This window comes from Cervus canadensis, chromosome 33 (assembly GCF_019320065.1).
Source record: "Cervus canadensis isolate Bull #8, Minnesota chromosome 33, ASM1932006v1, whole genome shotgun sequence".
Taxonomy (NCBI): Eukaryota; Metazoa; Chordata; class Mammalia; order Artiodactyla; family Cervidae; genus Cervus; species Cervus canadensis.
Window position 1 is genome coordinate 36,807,044 of NC_057418.1, and position 23,294 is coordinate 36,830,337.

The 23,294-nt window shown below is 53.9% G+C and overlaps 2 protein-coding genes across 6 annotated transcripts in view; both read left to right on the plus strand.

Annotated features, from left to right (window-relative positions):
- Window positions 1-4,830, plus strand: part of AFDN (afadin, adherens junction formation factor) — a 121,386-nt gene extending 116,556 nt beyond the window's left edge. For 3 of the 4 annotated variants that reach the window (XM_043457435.1, XM_043457436.1, XM_043457437.1), the window contains 3 exons: window positions 125-389; window positions 2,105-2,189; window positions 2,968-4,830. In XM_043457435.1, coding sequence (XP_043313370.1) covers window positions 125-389; window positions 2,105-2,189; window positions 2,968-3,121 — 504 coding nt within the window. In that variant the 3' untranslated portion in view covers window positions 3,122-4,830. The remainder of the gene's footprint in view (window positions 1-124; window positions 390-2,104; window positions 2,190-2,967) is intronic. The other variant, XM_043457438.1, reaches the window with a different exon arrangement.
- A 3,998-nt stretch (window positions 4,831-8,828) lies between these two features.
- Window positions 8,829-23,294, plus strand: part of KIF25 (kinesin family member 25) — a 43,675-nt gene continuing 29,209 nt past the window's right edge. For both annotated transcript variants that reach the window (XM_043457280.1, XM_043457281.1), the window contains exons 1-5: window positions 8,829-8,918; window positions 15,481-15,546; window positions 19,814-19,906; window positions 22,152-22,290; window positions 22,754-22,860. In XM_043457280.1, coding sequence (XP_043313215.1) covers window positions 8,847-8,918; window positions 15,481-15,546; window positions 19,814-19,906; window positions 22,152-22,290; window positions 22,754-22,860 — 477 coding nt within the window. In that variant the 5' untranslated portion in view covers window positions 8,829-8,846. The remainder of the gene's footprint in view (window positions 8,919-15,480; window positions 15,547-19,813; window positions 19,907-22,151; window positions 22,291-22,753; window positions 22,861-23,294) is intronic.

Here is a 23,294-nt window from a genome sequence, read left to right on the forward strand (position 1 = left end):
GTGTCAGCCGCTCCGTGTCCAGGCCCAGCTGCCCGCTACCGTGGCAGTCGCTGGAGCTTGGGGGGACCCTGGGGTGGACCCCCCCCTGCTGCCCGCTGACCCGCCCTTTATCTCCCGGCCACAGAGGCGGCAGGAGGACGGTTACTACAGCCGCCTGGAGGCCGAGCGCCGCCGCCAGCACGAGGAGGCCGAGCGCCGGCTGCTGGAGCCTGAGGAGCCGGGCCTGGGCCGCCCGCCGCTCCCGCGCGGGTACGAACCCGCTGGCCCGCCGCCGCCACCTCAGCGCACCGCCTCCTACCTGCAGACGCAGGCCCTCTCCCCGGATGCCCTCTACACCGCCAAGTTCGTGGCCTACAATGAAGAGGAGGACGAGGACGAGGAGCCGGCAGGTCAGGACAGGCCTTCTGGGCGGAGGGTGCGCCCAGCCTCCGACGGCATCTTCCTCTCCGGCCCATTCCGGCCTCCCCCGCCCGGCGCCAGCAGGACCGGGCCCAGGGCCGGCCCGCCCCCGCCCCCTCCCTCCAAACCCGGCCCTGCCCGGCCCGGCCACTCCAGAGGTCGAGGTAAAGCCGGGGCGCCCCAGCCCCCCACCGCCCGACCCCGGGCGCCCACACGCAGCATGGCCCCTCTGATCAGAGCACTGGCTTTGGAATCCGGTTCCCGATCACGGCGTGGGGAGTGATCTGCTCCACCTGCGACCCTCCTGTCTGCTCCTCCAACTCCCGTTTCTCTGCTCTGCGGGGGCAATCAGCCCAGATTGTCTGATTTGCTGATTAAAAATTCTGAAAATTTTCAACAATTGATTTTTACCAGGGGGAGCAAGCAAGTATTCCTCAATTAAAACTCAAAAGATGAAACACGTTTTTAAGGCAAATTGAAGAAAAAATGTAGAATCAAAATGGAAAGTTTTTCACTCTGCCAGTAATTTATCTAAAGATCTAGAGCAGGTTACATTAGAGACGTCTTTCTGTTTCATCTTTTGAGTCTTGGTAGAGGACCACTCCTGTGCCCTGGTTGTGGGTACCCCAGCCGACTCATGAGCAAGACGCAGTGCCGGGAGGGGTACTGGGAGGGGTGCCAGGCATGGCCGGGCTCCTCGGATGCCCCCGCACGGCCGTGGAAAAGATACCTCTTTATAAAGGGAGCAGAGCAGCATAGACTCATCCTGCAGCCTGTGGAGAAGGGTCCTTTAGCCCTGAGATCCTGTGGTCGTTTCCTGGCCGTTGAGTCCAGCGTGCGGCACTCTCAGTGTTTGCTGAGTATTTTGAGTGTGCATCACCCTGGCCTTGTTTATAAGCAAAAGATTCTTCGAAGTGGAAGATCTTCTTGCCGACATTGCAGTTAACAAGCCACTGGTCCTGGTTTCCGCCCTGTGGTCGTGGCCGTCGCGCCGCTCGTGCGCGCTCGCTGTATGTTTGGCCGCGTTAGAGCTTCTCCGGGCGTCAGCTTTTCTGATCTTCGGCAGCGCTCTTCAGTATGTGGGCAGTTGGTCTCACTCGCCCAGTTACTGGCCGCTGACCCGCAGCGCTGGGCCCCAGGCCGGGTGTCTTGACAGTCACCCCGTGCTGCCTCGGGTCTCCTTTTTGGTCAATGATGTTGTGTCTGCGGCATTAGTATCAGACCTTTTGGGACCTCTTCTTTTTCCTTTTTTCCCAAATGTTTTAAGAATTATAGCCATTTATTTTGTGGGGAAAATTCAATAACTGCTCTGAAAAGAGGACCATTTGCCCCCCGTAATCGTGTAAGAAAGTTCTTAGTGTCAGGGGTGTCTGAAAAATTTCGCCATCTGTCGATTTTTATTGTGGATTTCTATTAGTTATACATTTTACCTGACTTGAACTTTCTAGCTATACTCCCTTAGACTTACGTTTCCCCTAATTGTAAGGCCGCAGGCCAGGTTCCCAGCACCTGCAAGGGCCGTGATGGGGTTGCTCAGGCCACCCAGGGATGTGGTTTCCATTGAGTGTCTTCCACTGACTCGAAGAGCCTTTTGCTGCTGCCTTTTCAGGACGTAAGAGGCCCTGAGCACTGCATCTCCGTCCTGAGTGTGGTTCTGGAAATAACGCAGGTGCTTTAACCGTGACTTTTTCTTTTTACGGAAAAGGAGCAAACTCTTACGTGGGATCTGCTGGAACAGTTTTTGGAGCCCATGATGTTTATCGGGATCCGAGAGAGAAGCCGTCTAAGAGGTACTCACTGAAGCTGTGCCATGCGGGTGTCTCGTCACTGAGGGCACTTTTCTTTTCTCGCACTACCTTTTGTGAGGCTGGAATGAAATTTCAGAGGCTTGGTTGTCAGCTCAGGCGTTGAGTTGTGTGAGCACAGAGGCTTTGTTTACTTCGTGTTGCTGATATGGTTCTGCCTCCAATGGTGCACAGGCCCCAGGGTTTCTGGCTGGGACTGTGGAAGGAGCTGGACGCGCTGCCCTCTGCATCCACCACCGAGGAGCAAGACACCCAGGGTAGAGGCCTGGTGTCCTGCTGGACCGTGCAAGGTCCCCCCCCCACCCCCCCCCGAGTTCAACAGACATTCTCCGCTAGGTGTAGTCAGAACTACTGATGCCCAAAGCGTTCTTACATCTTTAACATCTTGGTAACTTGTTATTACTGTCCGTGAGTATGTTGATAGAGGCTTCTCAGATGCAGGTAGGCTTCATTAAAGTGCCAGATTTTTAAAGGGAACTCTTCAGTTAAACTTAATTGCTCAGGATTGTGTGCTTGCTAACACTGATGTTACTAGCTTTTTGAGAGTCGGGTGGGACTGGAGAAAGTGAACATTAACTGAAGCGAACACTGTGCCCTTTCCCACGTGGGTTTGAATACAGCCCCGGCAGGGTTATGAGGGAATTAAACAAAGAATGAGCCTCTCCCTTAGAAAGTCTGACTTACCGCCCTCACGTGAGCCGGGCTACCTGCTGATGGGTCGTTTCCACTCTGAAAGGTAACCCTGTACCTGTTCCTCCTGCAGCCATGAAGCAGACGTCCCCGGGGGGCCCGGAGCCCCTGAAAACCTGACGTTCAGGGAGCGCCAGCGCCTTTTCTCCCAAGGCCACGACGTCTCCAATAAAGTCAAGGCCTCTCGCAAGCTAACAGAGCTGGAGAACGAGCTGAACACGAAGTGAGGACGGCCCTGTGTCCAGCACGGTCCCTTGGGGTGCTGGTGACGGCACGGCCTGAGGACCCCGGTCCCCAGGGAGCCTGCTTCTAGAAGGCTTGGCATGTGGAAGAGTTCCACCACTAAGAAATTCCGCTTTACCTTACCAAGAGACTGTCATTTCTACAATCTAGACACTGTCCTCTTAATGACCTGACTCCCAGGAAGGTAGCTTTCTGGTCAGTCTCTTTAGGGTCTGGGCTTGGAAAGGGGCAGAAGATCCTGAGATGTGTCTTTGCCCCCGTCTTCCCCCAAGGAGCACAAAGAAGTCCTGTTGCTGTTCTTTTTCTAAAACTCGCTGTTCACTAATCAGAGTAGCTTGAACTCCCCAGACTCGTTTGCACTCCTTAGCGGCAGCTGCAGCCTGCTGCGGGAGATGACTCTGGGGAAACCGCGCGGACGCGCCTGCGTGCCAAGGAGTGTGGCCGGCCTGCCGTGCCCGCGGCTGGGAGGTGGGCGGACCTGAGCGGGACCGCTGCAGCACCATCCCCACGGGCAGCCCTCCGAATCAGCTCTAGTGTTTGATTGAAACAAGTTTCTCCAAGAAGAAAATTTTGAGCTTAGGAAATTTTATTTTTTTAAATACCAGATGATTATTATGCCAGTAAGTCATTAGTGATTTTGAAGATGGCGCTTAAGTTAGAAGGTTAACTAAATGTTTCAGATATTCCAAGGGAACCTGTAAAGGAGGATGTCTACTAAACAGTGTTGACATGAATAGGAACAAAAGTACCGAAGAAGGGCGAGCGCGCAGTAGGCGACGCTCAGGAGAGAGCTGAGTCTACACCCATCTGCTGTCAGGGAAGGCAGGGAACACTGCGTGTGGCGTCCGTGGCTGAGTGCTGTGGGAGAGACTGGTGGCAGGTCAGGCTATTTTTTTACATTTGAACAGAGTTATTTAATTTTCATGTATTGAATTATTAGTTATCACTGTCACTTCTTCAGCTGTGAATATGAGGCTGGTGTTGGGGAGACGGGCCTCACTTTGTTTTATATTATGTGATGTTAAAACAGTCAATGATTTTGTGATCATGAGCAGATTTTCTATTTGACAAGCCCTGCTGCGGCTCTAGATGACTTTACCATATTGTTCTCTTAACAATAGGTGTGTTAGGAAGATACGCACACTTTCCAGGAGAGGGGGGGGCTGTCTGCCTTAGAAATCACTTTCCTCAGAGCTGTAAGATAAATCATTACAACGCGACTGTAAATATTTTCTGCGTCCGTCAGGGTTCGTATCTGGAAGTGTGCTGCTCTGCTTCCCTCGTTAAGTGAGAGAGTAAGTGGTTCCAAGCGTTTATGAAGGACCTGCACGCTTGTGCCTCCCGACGTCTGAGGACACTGGCAGCCTTAGGGGGCTGAGTCCACCGCTTCTTTAAAGACAAAGATGCAGGTGAACTGTTATCCTGTTAGTGTATAGAAAAACAACAGACACACATGAGGACATGCAAATACATGTACATATTTACATGCAGGGATATTTCTATGTGTGATTGTAAACCCGTTCCCGTGGATTTGGCGGTCCTTGGACGATTAGGTCAAATGTGAATATGTGTAAAGTGCTTTTCATGACTGTGCGTTACTATGGAGAAGACATCAGACCTGCTGTAGTTTTCCATTTCTACTGTACTTCATCTGCAGCCTATTTTTAATAAACTTTGTATGTATTTAAGGGTATTCGCTATTACACTCACTAGTGTTCACAGACTCATTGGCAACAGAACCCCCCTTCCCGTCCACTAATCAGTCAGCCCACCAAGCATCATTGCTGTGACACACAGCGTCCCCGGACCCTGGGGATGCTCCCCCTCCCGATCGCACAGACACACGAGCGGAGGGTTTGAGTCCCTTTGGCCGCTGCTTGAACGCTCAGCCTCCAGGTGTCTTAAGCGTCCCGCCCTCTGATGACCGCTTGTGTGAAGAGGGTGCCCGTGTGCCGTGCCTGAGGGCAGGGACCGCCATTTGGGTGCCTGCGTGTCCAGCTGGGGGTGGGGTGGGCCGGTGAGCTCCTGCCCCAACAGATTTCAAGAAAGACCTTGATGAAGGAATAGGGGCCTCGGGGTTGTAGAAGCTGGAGATCACTCAGCGCCGGGTGTTAGCACACTGGAGCTGTGAGCACCCATGTTCGGCACACTGTAATGCCCAGAAAGGGGGGCAGACTTAGAGACTGTGTTGGCATTGGTTCGGTCTCACCCGAGGCCGCACGGCTCTTGTTGCTTTTGTGGCAGGAATGACTGCCCGTGGGGTCTGTGCTGGGCACCCTTCCGGGGCAGCCACGGGTAAGGGGCTCCTCTCTGCTTTGTGCACGGAAGGCTGGTCTCAGGGTTTTACACATTTAAGGAAATGCTGGGCCCCAGCAAAGCTGAGGTGGCATGACTTGCCGGAGGGAACTATGTACAAAAAGTGACCAGTTTTCATGCCCGTGTTCATGTAGTTCCTCTAAAGCCACGTCACCCTGAAAGATAGATGTGCTCACTCGCTCGGGTGTGTCCAACTCTCTGCAACCCCGTGGACTGCAGCCCGCCAGGCTCCTCTCTCCATGGGAATTCTCCAGGCAAGAACACTGGAGTGGGTTGCCATGCCCTCCTCCAGGGGGTCTTCCTGACCCAGGAATTGAACCACGGTCTCCTACATTGCGGGCAGATTCTTTCACCAGCTGAGCTACCCAGGGACATATCTGACATGAAACTGGGATGTAAAAGCCAGCTCCTTGCACAGTTTAGTCAACAAAGACACCTTATGAATGCCTACTCTGAATCCTGTCCACCAGCTACTCCAAAGCAGACTGGAAGACAGGTGCGCGGTTCATAAATAAACCTAGTAACTGGATCTGGGTGAGCAGCATGTCCTGGGCACTTGGCAGGTTGACTACGAGTGCCCGCTGCAATCATGGAGCTGGCAGACAAGAAAACCGTCCTCCCTTTGGGAGAAAAGACTGCAGCAGGCAGAGGAGGACCAAGGCAAGGCTGCTGCCCTCCGAGCAGTGGGTCAGGGCGCCCGAACCCCGGTGGGGACCTCGGGGTACGGGGGGGACACAGCTTCCTGATGGCTCTGGCCACCGCGGGGGAAGGGGGAGTAGACAGCGTCCGCCAGGCGTTTGCCCGCAGCGGCTTTCCAGCGTGACCCACCAAGTGGGCTGTGGGCTGATGATGGAGACGGGGGCACAGCTGAGGTCGGGGGGAACAGGGCGTCAGCGGGGGACCCAGCTGGGGGACTGTGAAAGCGAGGACCAGAGTGTCTCCAGTGTCCACGCGTCTTCCATAGGTTAGGCCTCTTTTTCTGCTCTTGTCGAGCTTGTGTCTTATTCTTTATGGAGAATACAGGTAAAAATGGCCAAAATCTAAAATGGTAACAATGGTTCCGGTGTTAAATTGGATTTTTGTTTTATTTATTAATTAGTTTAAATTTTTTTTTATATATTGGAGTAGAGTTGATGATATCACTTTAATAGCAGAAAGCAGAGAGGAGCTAAAAGAGCCTCTTGATGAGGGTGAAAGAGGTGAGTGAGAAAGCCTAAAACAATATTAAAAAAACTAAGATCTTGGCATCTGGTCCCATCACTTCATGGCAAATAGAGAAACACTGGAAGCAGTGACAGATTTCTACTTGGGCTCTAAAATCCCTTTGAGGGTGACTGCAGCCATGAAATTAAAAGATGCTTCTTGGCAGGAAAGTGATGAGAAACCTAGACAATGTATTAAAAATAGCAAAGACATCACTTTGACACCCAAGATCTGTATAGTCAAGGCTATAGTCTTTCCAGCAGTCATGCAGGGATATGAGAGCTGGACCATAAAGAAGGCAGAGTGCTGAAGAATTGATGTTTTCAGACTGGTGTTGAAGAAGACTCTTGAGACTCCCTTGGACAGCAAGATCAAATCAGAATTTAACTTTTTAGTTCAGAAATTAATTCTGAATATTCATTGGAAGGACTGATGCTGAAGCTGAAGTTCCAGTACTTTGGCCACCCATGTGAAGAACTGACTCGTTAAAGACTGGGAAAGACTGAAGGCCGGAGATGAAGGGGACGGACAGGGTGAGAGGGTTGGATGGCATCACCAACTCGATGGACAGGAGTTATAAGTTTGAGCAAGTTCTCTGGGAGAGTGAAGGGCAGGGAAGCCTGGCGCGGCGCAGTTCCTGGGGTCGCAAAGCGTCGGGCACGACCCGGTGAACAAGCAAGCGTTGTGTTAGTTCCAGGTGTGCCCCAGCGTGAGTCACACAGACACAGGGACCTGTTCTTTTCAGATTCCTTTCTCATTCTAGAGTGCTGAGCAGAGTTCCCTGTGTTATCAGTAGGTGGTAGGTCCTTGTTAATGATCTGTTTTAAATATAGCCGGGTGGACACTGGGAATTTTTTTTTTAACAGTATAAAACATTAACAAAAAGAGAAAAACACTAGCTTAACTGTGCGGCCAAAAGAATAGCCTGCACCACCCCCACCCGCAAACGTTTCTCTGCAGGAGGCTGGCTCCAAACACAAGGGCAGCCTCGGGGGCAGAGTGTCGACCAGGCTCCACCAGGCACACCAGATCTGGGAGGTGAGCCCTAGCTGTTGGGCCATCGCGGTCGTGCTGATTCCCGTTGTTTAAGGACCGTCACTTGGGTAACTGAGGATAACTAAAGCAAAGTGAAAGTCGCTCAGTCGTGCTTGACTCTCTGTGACCCCATGGACTACACAGTCCATGGAATTCTCCAGGCCAGAATACTGGAGTGGGTAGCCTTTCCCTTCTCCACGGGATCTTCCCACCCCAGGGATTGAACCCAGGTCTCCCGCATTGCGGGCGGATTCTTTACCAGCTGAGCCATGAGGGAAGCCTAAGAATACTGGAGTGCGTAGCTTTTCCCTTCTCCAGGGGACCATCCCGACCCAGGGATTGAACCGGGGTCTCCTGCATTGCAGGCGGATTCTTTACCAGCTGAGCCATCACAGACCATTAAAACTGTCCCCAAACCCCCCAGACTGGATACACTGTGATGTGTTTCTCTCCTGGTAGTGACAGCAGCTTAATTTGATCTTTGAAAACTCCCGCCGCGGCAGTTTCACCTCCTCCATCCCGGTCTCCTCTCAGGAAGGAGCCCTATCTCCTGCGGCAGCCAAAGGAACCACGGACCCCGTCCCCACGGATCAGAGATTCAGAGCGGGGAGAGGGGCCTGTAGGTGGGGCCGGCCGGCGGCCTCGGGCAGGGCCTCCGTCTCGAGGTCACGCTCCCGGGGGCACCCGGCGTGGAGGGCGCAGATCCCAGCGGTGGCCAGCTCATCTCGGTCATGCGTGGAGACGCCCCTCGGGCCGGGACGCCCCCAAGCCGCGGGGGCAGCACTTTGCTCAGGAGCTGCCGCAGCCGCGGTGCGCAGGGCGCAGGCCTGGAGGCAGCTCACCGCGCGGAAGGTGAGGGGCTGGGGGCCTTGTCCCCGCCGGCCCGGCCCGGAGCCTCTAGAGCGGTGTCCACCGGGCCCTGGGGCCGGAAGAGAGACCTCCGCGCTCCGTCCATGCGGCCGCGCGCCCGGCGGTCACTGCTTCCGGGCAGGTGTGGGCCGCGCGCCACGGAGCCCGAACCCCTCCCGCCCGGACCCCGCCCCCCCGCGCCCCTACACGTGCACCTGCGCGCCCCTCCCCCCCCCACTCACTCCCCCCCCCCACCTCCCGCCCCGCATCCCCTTGGCGACCAGCCAAGGCTCACAGACCAGGGCAATGCCCGTGAGGGGCGGCCGTTGGGGAAGCTTCTGGGAGCTGCGGGCGAGGCAGCTGCAGCGTCAACTGCAGGTGAGGGACCCGGGACCCCAGGCCACCTGCACCCCACCGCCCCTCAACTCAAGAGGCCGCGCAGCCCGGGGGGGGGGGGGGAGGGTTTGGGCGGATCCGTGAGCTGGAAATGGCGGGCCCCGCCGTGCCGCCGGAGCTCCACGCCCGCCCAGTGCCAGCGCTGGGCATCCCCGCCTCCCCGCTCCCTGCCTTCCCCATCACCACCCGCTACGGGGCCTCACCGCACCCCTAAGGGTCTTCATGTCCTCCCTCCAGGGACGCCTGTCTCCCTCCACGCCCCATGCCCCACTTACTGTCTTCTGAGCCCTGGGCTAAATGTCAGAAGTCAGGCAAGAGGAGTAGGCTGTCTCACCTGCCCTCGGGGGATACGAAGTTGAGGAAGAGGAATATCGTTGTTGTTCAGTCGCTCAGTCGTGTCCGACTCTTTGAGACCCCATGGACTACAGCACACCAGGCCTCCCTGTCCATCACCAACTCCCAGAGCTTGCTCAAACTCATGTCCATCAAGTCGGTGATGCCATCCAACCATCTCATCCTCTGTCGTCCCCTTCTCCTCCTGCCTTCAATCTTTCCCAGCATCAGGGTCTTTTCAAAATGAGTCAGTTCTTCGCATCAGATGGCCAAAGTCGTAGAATGTCAGCTTCAGCATCAGTCCTTCCAGTGAATATTCAGGACTGATCTCCTTTAGGATGGACTGTTTGGATCTCCTTGCAGTCCAAGGAACTCTGAAGAGTCTTCTCCAACACCACAGTTCACAAGCATCAATTCTTCCGTGCTCAGCTTTCTTTATGGTCCAACTCTCACATCCATACATGACTACTGGAAAAATCATAGCTTTGACTAGATAGATAGATTACTTTGCTGACCTCTGTCAGCAAAGTAATGTCTCTGCTTTTTAATATGCTGTCCCTTTTCTAAATCCAGCTTGAACATCTGGAAGTTCTCCTTTCACGTACTGTTGAAGCCATGCTTGGAGAATTTTGAGCATTATTTTGCTAGCATGTGAGATGAGTGCAACTGTGCAGTAGTTTGAACATTCTTTGGCATTGCCTTTCTTTGGGATTGGAATGAAAACTGACCTTTTCCAGTCTTGAGGCCACTGCTGAGTTTTCCAAATTTGCTGACATTTTGGGTGCAGCATTTTCACAGCATCATCATTTAGTATTTAAAATAGCTCAACTGGAATTCCATCACCTCTACTAGCTTTGTTTGTAGTGATGCTTCCTAAGGCCTTCTTGACTTCACATTCCAGGATGTCTGGTTCTAGGTGAGTGATCACACCATCATGGTTACCTGGGTCACTGAGATCTTTTTTATAGAGCTCTTCTGTGTATTCTTGCCACTTCTTCTTAATATCTTGTGCTTCTGTTAGGTCCTTACCATTTCTGTCCTTTACTGAGCCCATCTGTGCATGAAGTGTTCCCTTGGTATCTCTGATTTTCTTGAAGAGATCTCTAGTCTTTCCCATTCTATTGTTTTCTTTTATTTCTTTGCATTGTTCACTTAGGAAGGCTTTCTTATCTCTCCTTGCTATTCTTTGGAACTCTGCATTCAAATGGGTATATCTTCCTTTTCTCCTTTGCTTTTCACTTCTCTTCTTTTCTCAGCTATTTGTAAGGCCTCCTCAGACAACCATTTTGCCTTTTTGCATTTCTTTTTCTTGGGGATGGTCTTGATCACTGCCTCCTGTGCAGTGTCACGAACCTCCGTCTATATTTCTTCAGGCACTCTGTCTATCAGATCTAATCCCTTGAATCTATTTGTCACTTCCACTGTATAATCGTAAGGGATTTGATTTAGGTCATACCTGAATGGCCTAGTGGTTTTCCCTACTTTCTTCAATTTAAGTCTAAATTTTGCAGTAAGGAGTTCATGATCTGAGCCACAATCAGCTCTTGGTCTTATTTTTGCTGACTGTATAGAGCTTCTCCATCTTCGACTACAAAGAATATAATCAATCTGATTTTGGTGTTGACCACCTGGTGATGTCCACTTGTAAAGTCGTCTCTTGTGTTGTTGGAAGCAGGTGTTTGCTCTGACCAGCGCATTCCCTTGGCAAAACTCTGTTAGTCTTTGCCCTGCTTCGTTTGTCCTCCAAGGCCAAACTTGTCTGTTACTCCAGGTATCTCTTCACTTCCTATTTTTGCATTTCAGTCCCCTATAATAAAGAGAATGTCTTTTTGGGGTGTTAGTTCTAGAAGGTCTTGTAGGTCTTCAGAGAACCGTTCAACTTCAGCTTTCTCAGTGTTACTGGTTGGGGCATAGACTTGGATTACCGTGATATTGAATGGTTTGCCTTGGAAACGAACAGAGATCATTCTGTCATTTTTGAGATTGTGTCCAAGTACTGCATTTTGGACTCTTTTGTTGACTATGATGGCTACTCCATTTCCTCTAAGAGATTCCTGCCCACAGTAGTAGATCTAATGGTCATCTGAGTTAAATTCATCCTCACAAAGTAAATGTCAGCTCGGAAAGGAACTGACGGGGCTCCCGGGTGTGGTCTGCCGTTCTGGTCCAGCCCCCGTGGGCCTCACCTGGGTCTGGGAGTGTCTCCTCAGAGCAGGTGGAGCTGAGTCCTGGGGAAATGCGAGTGGGGTCAGGGATTGAGGAGTGACCTGCCCCGGGGGTGACCTGAGCGGGGCTGCGTGGTGGGCAGGGTGGCCCGGGGCTGGCGGCAGGCAAGGCCGTGAAACAAACCTCAATAACTTGAAACAGGCAGAAATCAGATGCAATACATTATCTTATTGCAATAGAGGGAAGTCAGGAATTTATGACAGAGAGGACTTTGATAAATTCACAAATATGTAAAAATTAAATAACACACTTCTAAATAACCAACAAATTAAAGAAGAAATCCAAAGGGAAATTGGGAAATATTTTGAGATGAATGAAAATCAAGGTTCTACACACCAAAATTTATGGGATGCAGCCAAAGCAGTGCTTAAAAGGAAATTTATTTAAACACCTATATTTTAAAAAAGGTAGATCTCGTGCCAATGACCTAACCTTACCTCAGGACACACTGGATAAAGAAAATGAGACCCACCCGAGCAGAAGGATGGAAACACTAGAGATCAGAACAGAAATAAGAGGAACAGACAAAAGGACAGCTCTAGAGAAAGTCAGCAAAACCAGAAGCTGGCTCCCTGAAAAGATGAACAAAACTGACAAGTCTTTAGCTTGATGGAGAGAAGACTCAAGTTAATAAAATCAAGAATAAAAGAGGGCTTGACTGCCAACCTTGCAGAGATAAAAAGGATTATTCGAGAATACTGTGAGCAACACTGCGGACTGATTAGATACCTGGGATGAAATGATCAAATGCTTTAAAGACAAAACTACCAAAGCTGATTCAAGAACTAGAAAATGTCAACAGAGCTGGAAGAAGTAAAGAAATTAATAAATGAAAAAAACCCTCACAGAGTAAAACCCAGGCCCAGGTGGCTTCACTGGCAAATTTTACCACACATTTACAGAGGAACTCACTCCAGTCTTTCACAAACTTCCAAAAAATAAAAGAGGAAGGGACACTTCCCGCTCCGTGAGGACAAAATCACTCTGACACCAAAGCCACACAAAAGTACCTCAAGGAATCTACAGAGCAGGATCTCTTATGAATGTAGATTCAAAAAATTTTAACAAGGATTGGCAAGCTGAATCCAGCACTATATATAAAGGGTCATACATCATCACTAAATTGCGATTGGATTTATCCCCAAAATGCGAAGTTGGTCTAGCAAAAAGAATCAGGTAATGTAATAAACCACATCACTAGAATAAAGGCCTAAACCTCCATCCTTATTTCAACCGACCCAGAAAAAAGCATTCGACAATATTCAACTCCCCTTTGTGAAAAAGCACTCGGCCATCTAGGAACAGAGAGGAATCCATCAACCTGATAAAGGGCACCTGTGCAAACCCACAGCGAACGCCAGGCCTTGTCCTTAATGATGAACAAGAGGCAGGTGCTCATTGTCCCCGCTTGTGTCCAATATCATCCTGGCAGTGTTAGTCATGAGGATTAGATAAGATAATGTGGGAGGGGGGACGGCATGTGTATCAGGAAAGGAGACTACCTGTACATGACACGATCTCATACACAGAAAACCCTGAGGAATTCACCCCCCACCAAACCACCTAAAAAACTATTAGCTCTAAGAAGTGAGGTCAGCTATGGTTTTTCCAGTAGTCATTTAGGGATGTGAGAGTTGGACCATAAAGAAAACTAAGAGCCAAAGAATTGATGCTTTCAAATTGTCGTGCTGGAGAAAACTCTTAAGAGTCCCTTGGACTGCAAGGAGAGCCAACCAGTCCATCCTGAGGAAATCATACCTGAATATTCATTGGAAGGACTGATGCTGAAGCTGAAACGCCAATACTTTGGCCACCTGATGCGAAGAGCTGACTCATTGGAAAAGACCCTGATGCTGGGAAAGATTGAAGGCGGGAGGAGAAGGGGACGACAGAGGATGAGATGGTAGGATGGCATCACTGACTCGATGTTTATGAGTTTAAGCAAGCTCTGGGAGATAGTGAAGGACAGGGAAGCCTGACGTGCTGCTGTCCATGGGGTCACAAAGAGTCAGACGTGACTTTGCAACTGAACAAGATGAGCTCAGCAAGGTGGTGGGATACATGGTCAATACACTGAAGCCAGTGATGTTTCTACTCCATAGCAACGAGTGGTATCAGCAAAGGTAACCAGATGCTTTGGAGGAAATTTACCCCCAGAGGGTGGGTAAGGCTTGCCCTCTGAAACAATGGTCGGGGCCACCAGCCACCAGGCACGTCCAGACCAGACCCCAGCGAGGTGCCGCTGCGCACTCCCTGGAGGGTTGTCATCGGAAAGACGAGGGGAGCTGGGGGGCCGGAGGAGCCGGAGTTCGCACAGGCTGTGGTGGGGGTGTGAAATCGATGCAGCCTGGCATTTCCTCCATTGGCTGCAGACGGGTCCTGCGCGCCGTGCCAATCCTAGGGCACGCTCAAGCGTGAGGAGAGTGTCCTCTGCAAAGGGAGGGACTCTCAGAGCAGCCCCGTTCCTCACAGCCCAAGAGGGGAGGCCACCCTGCAGGCCCTCAGCTGATGAGTGGACAGGTGTGGCCCCTCCGAACAATGGAATCATATCAGGCAGTAAAGAAACGAGAAGCTGAAACATGCCGCGATGCGGTTATGCCTTAAAACCGTGGTGCTGAGGGGAGGAGGCTGTCACAGAGGCCCCCTTGTCCTGTGATTCCATCTACTTACAGTGTCCGGAACTGGCCGGAATGCAGGAGCTGGAAGTGAGTTAGTGGTTTCCCGGCGCTGAGTGTGGGGAGTCAGGGGTGATGCTGTGGGTCTCTTGGGGGTGATGAACGTATTCTAAAGTTAGTTTTGGCGATGGTCGCACAACTGTAAATGTACTTAGAGCCTCTGAATCGTCCACTCAGCTGGGCGAGTGGTGTGTGAGCTGTCGCTCAGGACGGCTGTGGTTGGGGGCGGGCGTTGACCACGGCACCTGTCGAAGTAAGAGCTGGTGGGATCTTAGGATTAAGCGAACTCTCAGGGAAATATTTGAGGCGTTATATTTTACGAGGTAAAACTGACTGCATGTGATAACAGAAATCTAGATGGCTCCAGGTTTCGGGTTTTCTCAGCAGTCACAAAGAGCGTGTCCTGAACTCATCGGGTTCCTTGTGAGCCGCTCGTCAAAGCCTGGGGGAAGGAGGGCTCCCCAGCGGGAGGGCCCCGCCTGAGCCCGCCTTCCCGGGGACTGGCGCTGTCCTCTCCCTCAGGCCCCCAGGAGCTGGCCCGCTCAGCATCCGTGCGTGGCTGATACTGAGACTCCTCCGCCCAGAACTCTGCAGCTCCCTCCTGCCTGCTCACGCCTCCCTCGCGGGCTCGGGGAACCCTCGCCGCTGTGCCTCAGGCTGGCCGGCCTTCTCTCTGCGCCTCTGCTTGCTAAGTCACTCCTGCCGCGGGGCCTGTGCACGGGCTCCCCCCTCCGCCCCCCGCCCCCCCAGGGAGTGGCCTATCCGAGCTCCCATTGCCTGTTTCAGCTCTAGCGGAGCTGCTGCTGTCTCCTCTCACCGGCTCCATCCATGGGCGCGTGAGTTACCCCACGAGGGTGCTGACTCCACAGCCCCTGGAAGGTCCCTGGCTACACAGTAGGTTTCTAACAAGTGTATTTTGAATAAGTGAATTAAAGGACAGAAGCAGTGGGTTTTGATGAGCAGGGTCTGTGGAGCCCTGCCTTCCCAAATTGAATGTGCCCACCGTGACCTGGAGAACTTACTGAAATGCAGACTTGGGTCCATTTGGGATGGGAGGGTCCCAGATTCTGGGTTTCTAGCAAGCCCCTAGCTGCTGGTCTGGGGCTCGCACCTGGGGCCCAGGGTCACAGAAAAGGGTCTGGGGGTCCATCGGGGCCCCAGGTGTCCCTCCAGCCCACTGCCGCCTGCCCCCTTCCTTGCCAGCCGGGAGCTTGCACCCTTGTGCATAAGCCATCATTCTGGGGGTGGCGGCGGCTGCTGGTGAATTTCACTGATGCTGGTCATTTTGCTTTCTGGATCCTTGGTTGCAGGCCAAAGAGGAGAGAATAGTTGAGCTGGAAACGGAGAATGCTCTTCTTCACCTGAAACTGGCGGAGGTAATACTTTTACGTGTCTCGGGGTTGAGCTGAATTACATCCGGATTTGTTTCAGGCTCTGCAGAAGAAAGTGTTGAGATGCTCTTCTTCACCCAGCAAGGACCCTTTAAAATACCTTCTTATGCTGAACCATCTGTAGGTCTGATTTCTTATTATCTCTGTGCTCATGAGTATTTAGGGAGTAGTAAGTTAGCAAGGTGCCTGTGCTTTTAAAGCCAGCTTTATTGAGGAATCACTCAGGTACCAGACATTCACTCGGGTGAAACGTACGGTCTGGTGTTCAGTAAGCTCACGGCTACAATCCCACCACTGCAGTCAGCTGTGGACCTCTCCCTTTGGCCCCAAAGATGAACCTTTGTATGATTCTACCCACATCATCTGCCTCCCTCACCAAAGCCAGAAAAAAAGGAGGCAGGGCTCAAAGCAGCTCTGCCCAGCTTCTCTTGCAGATTTGTCCTTCACTTTGACAAAGAGGGAACACAAATGGGGAATGCTGGGGGATCCTGCTTTGTCTTATTCCTACATGACTTGCCGTGGCCACCTTTGGTCAGCTGCAAAGTGGCCCCCGGAGATGTCAGTTCCCTCCCGATTCCAGACGCTGTGGACGTGACCTTGACCAGGGATAAGATCTCTGCAGACAGGATTGAATTTGATGTGGGGCCGACCCTGGGTTATCTGGGGAGCCTCGGTGCCTTCCCATGAGTCTGTGTAGGACGGAGGCAGCAGTGACGGAAGACAAAGAAGGGAGATGTTTAAGACACTGACTCGAGGACGGGGACCCAGCCACATCAGGACCAGACGGAGGGGGGAGGGCTCCCTGAGCCGGAGGGCGGGCGGCTCTGCCCTCGCCTGGGTTGGAAGTCTGGCCTCGGGACGGGAGAGAAAACAGTGGCGCGGTCGTAGCCCCCCAGCTTGTGATGCGTTGTTACGGCGGCAACAGAAAACCGGCACACCCGCATTAAATAACTCCTGCTCCCTGGAGGCTCTCCTGAGCATCCCCAGGGGAAGCAAGCTTCAGACTTGGCTCCCCGCAGATAACCCTGTCATTTCACTGAAAAAAATGTAGTCACGCTGAAACTGCCTGGTAATTTAGGGTGAGTCACACTAGCTTTAAACAAAGTGCTTGTTAATTTATTAGCGCACCTTCAAGTCTGTGGTCTTCTGGTGCTTCTGAGCACACCTGTGGTGTGGCTTGTCTTGGCCACCAGCCGGCCTGAACTGCTGGAACATGACACCCTGAACCCCATCTGCGGCATTTCCCCAGCCTCAGTGTCCTGGGCTTGGGCCGCCCCCGGCAGGTCACTCTACCTGGAATCCCTTGTGGCCGGGGCTGCTCACCCCGGAGAATAAGCTTGAGCTCATGTCTGGGGTTTTCATGAAGGTCTGCAGTGTCACCGCATATTGTTCTTCGGCTGCTCAGTCGTGTCCGACCCTCTGTGACCCCACGGACCGCGGCACACCAGGCCTCCCTGTCCATCACCAACTCCTGGAGCTTGCTCAAACTCATGTCCATCGAGTTGGTGATGCCATCCAACCATCTCATCCTCTGTCGTCCCCTTCTCCTCCCGCCTTCAGTCTTGCCCAGCATCAAGGTCCTTTCCAATGAGTCAGTTCTTTGCATCAGGTAGACAAAGTATTGGAGCTTCAACTTCAGCATCAGTCCTTCCAATGAATATTCAGGACTGATCTCCTTTAGGATTGACTGGTTTAATCTCCTTGCAGTCCAAGTGACTCTCAAGAGTCTTCTCCAACACCACAGTTCAAAAGCATCAATTCTTCTATTTGGATCAGATGTTCTCCCAGTGGGGGAGCTTCAGAATACCAACCATTTTTCCAGTTTCTCTTTGAGACATTTTTTTTGCTTGTTTTACATGTAAGATCATTAGATATAGAATGTCAGATAGAGCTTGTAAAATTTCAAGCATGTATAAGTCCCTATATTCTTTTCTGAAAATTGACAGAGAAATCTCAGTCTCCGTGGCCACCATCCCGCGTACCCTCACAGCACCCCGACACCATTGGCCCAGCCCCTCGGCCTCGGTGGGAGCAGACTGTGTGTGTCCACACCGGTGTGTCCAGCGCTCAAGGACTCTGCCCCGAAATGGTGCTCTCGTTTCACCCCCTGCCGCGCAGGCCCGGCTGTCGTCCCAATGGCCGGATCGAGTCTCCGGTTCCCGCGGGCCTCCCGGGACTGACCCTCCTGGGTTCAGGCTCACAGTCGCCCATGAGCCCCGTGTCCTTTGCCTGGGTGGGCCTGTGTGTTCGTGTTGATCTTCACCCCGCCTGACTCCTGCCTCTTTCTGTCTCCCTGGGGTTCGCCCTCCCTGAGAAAGATCCGAAGCCGCCTCCCCACTTCCCCAGCCTCTGCTCCTCCGGCCGGTGCCACACGGCCCCTCGTGCCGGCAGGGCGCTGGCCTCCTGCTTCAGCGGGGGCTTCCTGCCCTCCAGGGTCTGTCACCCGTGTCGGCTGCGTCCCCTGGCGCTCCAGGCAGGGCTGCCCTTCCTGCGAGCCCAGCTGCTCAGCTGCTGATCCCCGTCCCCTGGGCGGTGGGCCTCTGACGAGGGCTCAGCGTCTGGTCCCGTCTTTGCTCGATCCTGCCCGCCTCCCGGCTACATGTGCCCTGTTCCAAGCACACGCCTCGGGGCCTCTGTTGGGGCCTCTCCTGCTGCTGGCATTACCTCCCGTGTCCCCTGGGCCCCCGCCCGGGGGCCAGTGTCCCACCAGCCAGCTGCAGGCCCCCAGCACACGCTCTCCGGACAGGACGGGCCTGTGTCCGCACCGGGATGTCCCACTGGACCCCCGGCCATCGCCTCTGCCCTCTGCCCGCCCCCCAGAAGATGAGCAGCAGTTCCCGCTAATGAAGTGAGCACGCACCCACCTCTTGTGTGGCTTCTGAGCTGTGTGTATCCATCCCGGGCGCGTGGAAAAGTGGGGTCATGGGTGGTTTAACCACATGTTCTCACTACATGGGGACGTGTGCTTGCTGTTCTGGGGAGAAACTGCAGCGTTCGCTGGCTCGTGGTGTGAGAGCGCAAACACCTAGTTAAACCCCATGGGAGTCAAACGGATCGAAGGAAAACCAAAGCTGTCTGTGCCCAGGACCTCACCGCACCTCCCCGCCAGCGGCTCAGGCCAGGTCCGTGTTTCCGTCCCATCCTGAGCCTTTGACCCATCGCTGTTCCCAAGGTGATGCTCTGCCGCCCAGACCACGAGGGCCCGCCGGCCGCAGTCGGAGCGCCTTGCCCCCTCCCCCCGTCCTCCCCGCAGGCGCCGGCGTGAGCTTTTGGAACCTGCACCTCGGCTGCAAGTCGCCCTGTGGGCCCCTCCCCCGCTGTCCCCCCAGCCGCGGGCTGACCCCCTCACCTCAGGCCTTTCCAAGCGCTGCTCCCGCCGCACCCGCCCTGCCCCTGGGCCCTGCTCGCCCAGCCTGGTCCCTGAAGCTTGCTTTGGTGGCTGGTGCCGTGCAGTCCCATCACTTCATGACAAATCAACGGGGGAACAGGGGAAACAGTGACAGACTTTGTTTTCTTGGACTCCAAAATCACTGTTTGCAGCTGCAAAGTGACTGCAGCCATGAAATTAAAAGACACTTGCTCCTTGAAGAAAAGCAATGACAAACCTCAACAGCGTATTAAAAAGCAGAGATATTACTTTGCCTACAAAGGTCTGTATAGTTAAAGCTATGGTTTTTCCAGTGGTCATGCATGGATGTGAGACTTGTACTATAAAGAAAGCTGAGCACCGAAGAATTGATGCTTTTGAACTGTGGTGTTGGAGAACCCTTGAGAGTCCCTTGGACTGCAAGGAGATCCAACCAGTCCATCCTAAAGGAAATCAATCCTGGATGTTCATTGGAAGGACTGATGCTGAAGCTGAAACACCAATACTTTGATACAAAGAGTTGACTCATTGGGAAAGACCCTGATGCTGGGAAAGATTGAAGGCGGGAGGAGAAGGGGGCGACAGAGGATGAGATGGTTGGATGGCATCACCAACTCGATGGACATGAGTTTGGGTGGACTCCGGGAGGTGGTGATGGACAGGGAGGCCTGGCGTGCTGTGGTCCGTGGGGTTGCAAAGAGTCAGACACGACTGAGTGACTGAGCTGATGCCCTGTGGCCCCTGACCTTGCCCTCAGCTTGGGCAGCGGCTCCTTGTGGGCAGATGGGCGCCCTGTGGACAATCCAGAAGTATCTCCCTCAGAGAAAAGGCCCCTGTGTCTGTCCTGATGCTCCAAGTTGTCTTTTCCTCTTTTCTGGGCCACAGTCCCGGGAAGTGACTGGAAGGGACCACAGGGCAGAGACGCCCCGGCGAGGATACTCAAGCTCGGCCCTGACCCGGCTCCGCCGCGCCGCCCAGGTGAGGACTCCCAGGGTCTGTCTTCACTCGCGGGAGGGGCGTTCATGTTCAGTCGAGAGAGTGGTTGTTTTCTGGGGAATTGTGTGAGTCGTGCCTGTCAAAACAGACGTGCTCAGCATTCATGTTATGAGAGTTTAGTTGACTGACAATGTCATGTTAGTCTCCGCTGTACCGAGAAGTGATTCACGTACATATGGACGTTCGGGTTTCTAAATATTGTTTTCCCTTGTGATTTATCACGGTGGATCTGCTCTTTTTTAAATAACTTTGTCTATATTCGTCTGTGCTGGGTCTTCGTTGCTGTCTGGCCTCTTCTCCAGCTGTGACAGGCGGGCCCCTCCCCCGCTAGAGACTGTGGGAGCCCCTGGGTCTCCCCAGCGGCAGCTCGAGCCGGGATCCGCGTGGCAGCGGACGCGAGACGCAGTGCCTGGGCTCCGCATTGCAGCGGCTTCTCTTGCTGTGGACGGCAGGCTCCAGGGCGCACCAGCCTCAGTAGCCGCGGCTCCTGGGCTCGGCAGTCGCAGTTCCCAGGCTCTGCAGCCCGGGCTCAGCAGTCGCGGCTCACGGACCTTGCTGCCCTGCGGCATGTGGGATCCTCCCGAGCAGGCATCAAACCCTTGTCTCCTGCACGGGCAGGTGGCTGCTCCACCACTGAGCCACCGGGGAAGCTTGATGATCTGCTCTCGTGGAACTACAAGACGCCTTAGTTTTAGGAAGCGAAGCCCCTCAGCGTGTTATATGTAGATTTTCCATTACTGGCGACTGGCTTGGTCTTGTTTATTAAACTACGCAGTGATTACCGTTTTTATCATCAGTAGTGGAGACAGCTCACTGTGGGCCTTCTGCTTTCCGGAAATGAATAGAAGGCAAAGCCTCGGAGCAGGATTGAGACCTCGTGCAGAGATAGGAGAGAGACGGGTTTTGGCCACGAGGTGAAGTGCTGCGTTTACCTGCTTGCGGAATTTCACACATCACAGTTGCTCTCACTTACGCTTTGCGTCAAATGTTAGAAAACTGGCTTGTACACATCTGATTAAATGGCGTTAGTACAGCAGATTATCCAAGAGAGCACCTCCTTTAAAACCACCGTGTCTCCTGACAGGAGCTGGGAAGCATAGACACAGTCCACTGGCAATTCTCCAAGGTGGACGCCTTTGGAGCGTTGTTCACCTTTTGTTACAAACAGTGTGACCGGGTAAAGATTAGAAGGAAAAAAGATCATCATTACAACAATAGAAACACCATCTGTAAATAGGATTAATTTGCCCTTAGGGTGGTTTTTTTTCCACCCGCCCCCCACCCCAGCATGAACTGCATTAGTTTATTTAGAGTGGGTTTGTAAGGAATTAATTCTTCATTCTCTTCCAACTGGGTAAAATTAATCCATCCTTCAATGAAGTATATAACTTTATGTGCATTCCATAAAGTAAAAATAATTTAATCCAATTTAGTTTTGATGGTTTATGAAAATGTTTCCTAAACAAACTGAAACGGTCTCCACTTGATAGCCAGAAAAGACTTAACAAAAGGAACAAAGAACATGTATCTCAGTTCAGTTAGGGTTTCATGAGTTAAGTGTTTGGTATTAAAGAGTAGCACCTCGGTTCTTTCATTCCATGGACTGGTTTTCAAGCCAACACACCTTCAAGTCACTTCAGGAAGAAAGACCGCACCTTCTGTGGAGGACACTGTCTAGTCGGGCTGCTGCATTGTTCCCGGGGCTCTGGAATCCAGTGTTTGTGTGCCTGGAATTCCGCTGCGCACATTTATAACCCAGGCGGGCATTGTTCTCCCGCCTGGGGAGTAGATTAGAGCTTTGTTCCCGGGAGGGGAGCCCCGCATCGCAGGAAGTAAACAGCAGGCGGAAAAATGTCCTAGGCGAGCTCTCCACTGGGCCGCGGGCTGCGCTTCCTAAGGAAGCTGGCGAAAGGCCTGATTTTCTTAAGTGCTTCAACTGTGTAAGTGTGTAAAGTCACGCGGGCTGCTTTGCGAAGTGCAGACCCCAGGTCTGGGCTCAGAGTGTCTGGGAGTGAGCCGGGCGTGTCTGTCACTGAATCTCACGGCTGGCGAGCCTGCCTGGGTCTGGGGTTGAGGGCGTCGGCTTGAACAGATTTGGGTCGTGATCGACCTGCGTGTGGTCGCGTCGGGGTGGGCTGTGTCCTCACCCTGGGGAAGTCCTGTGAGTGCGCTGTGACGAGCAGCAGTCATGCCCATCACCTTAGTCGTGCGGGTCCTTGTTTTGCAGAAGCTGAAACGAGAGATGGAGGCGCTTCAGTCCTCTTCTCGGGGGCTCCTCCAGAGTTACCGGGAGGAGCATCGGGACTGTCTTTCTGAGATAGTGCGGGCGATCCAGACGGCCCAGCTCCACCACGAGGCTCTGCTGGGTAAGACGGACCCCGACCGAAGACATGCTGGTCCACGTGGAGGCGGGGGCCCCGCAGGCAGCGAGCAGCCCGCCTGGGGCCGGGGCGTCCAGCCCCCTCAGTGCTGGGGGCCTGCGAGCTTGTGGGCAGGGCTGAGTCCCTGTTCTCTGGGTGACCGCTTGACCTCTTGACCTTAACCTCTGGCTGAACAGGGCCCTCTGTGTAAGGGCCCCCACCATGGCGCCCCAGGAACCCACCCTGTGCCCCCCACCCCTGTCCACACCACGGAGCGGGCCGCCAGGATGGAGACGAGTGTCCACGGCCACTGTCCTGAGACCCAGGGCCTTTCCCGAGGCTGGCACAGGCTGTCTTTTGGGTGCCCTGGCTGCCGAGGGCCCAGCCTGCAGCACGCTGGGCGCAGGGCTGTGGAAGGGGCCGGGCCCTCCCCTCCGAAGCCACTCCGATGGGGTGACCTTGCCTGCAGCGGCCTGGCCGGCGGAGGCGGGGCGTCTGGAGCGGTCCCTGCGGGACGTGACTGAGCGCTGGCGGCGGGAGCAGCGGGAGCGGCGGCGGCTGCAGGAGGCCCTGGCGGTGGGTGACCGTCCGCCCGACCCCGACCACGGGGCGGCGTGGCGGGGTCCCTGTCCCCTCGGGCCGCCACCTCCCGGGTCCTCTGGCCACTCTGTGGGGGCTGGGCTGGGCTGGGCCCCCCAGGCCAGGGGGGGCGGCGTGGGGCCGGGAGGTGACCGCCCTGCACCTGGGGGACCTTCGGGCGGGGCAGCGGGCGTGGGTGGGGGTGCGGTTTGCAGAGGTGGAGACCCCCAAGCAGGACTGGAGCCCGGTAAAGCCTGAGCCGCCTCTGAGGCGCTCGCAGGCACAGGGGGCGGGCCCTGCCTCCTCGCCAGCTCTTGTCCACCCAGCCAGGGTCTGCGCAGAGGTGACAGCCGGACGCGGCCCTGGGGGCATGCTCTGGCCTCCGCCCAGACCCGGACTCTTTGGGCCCTAATTACATGTGACTTGATAGA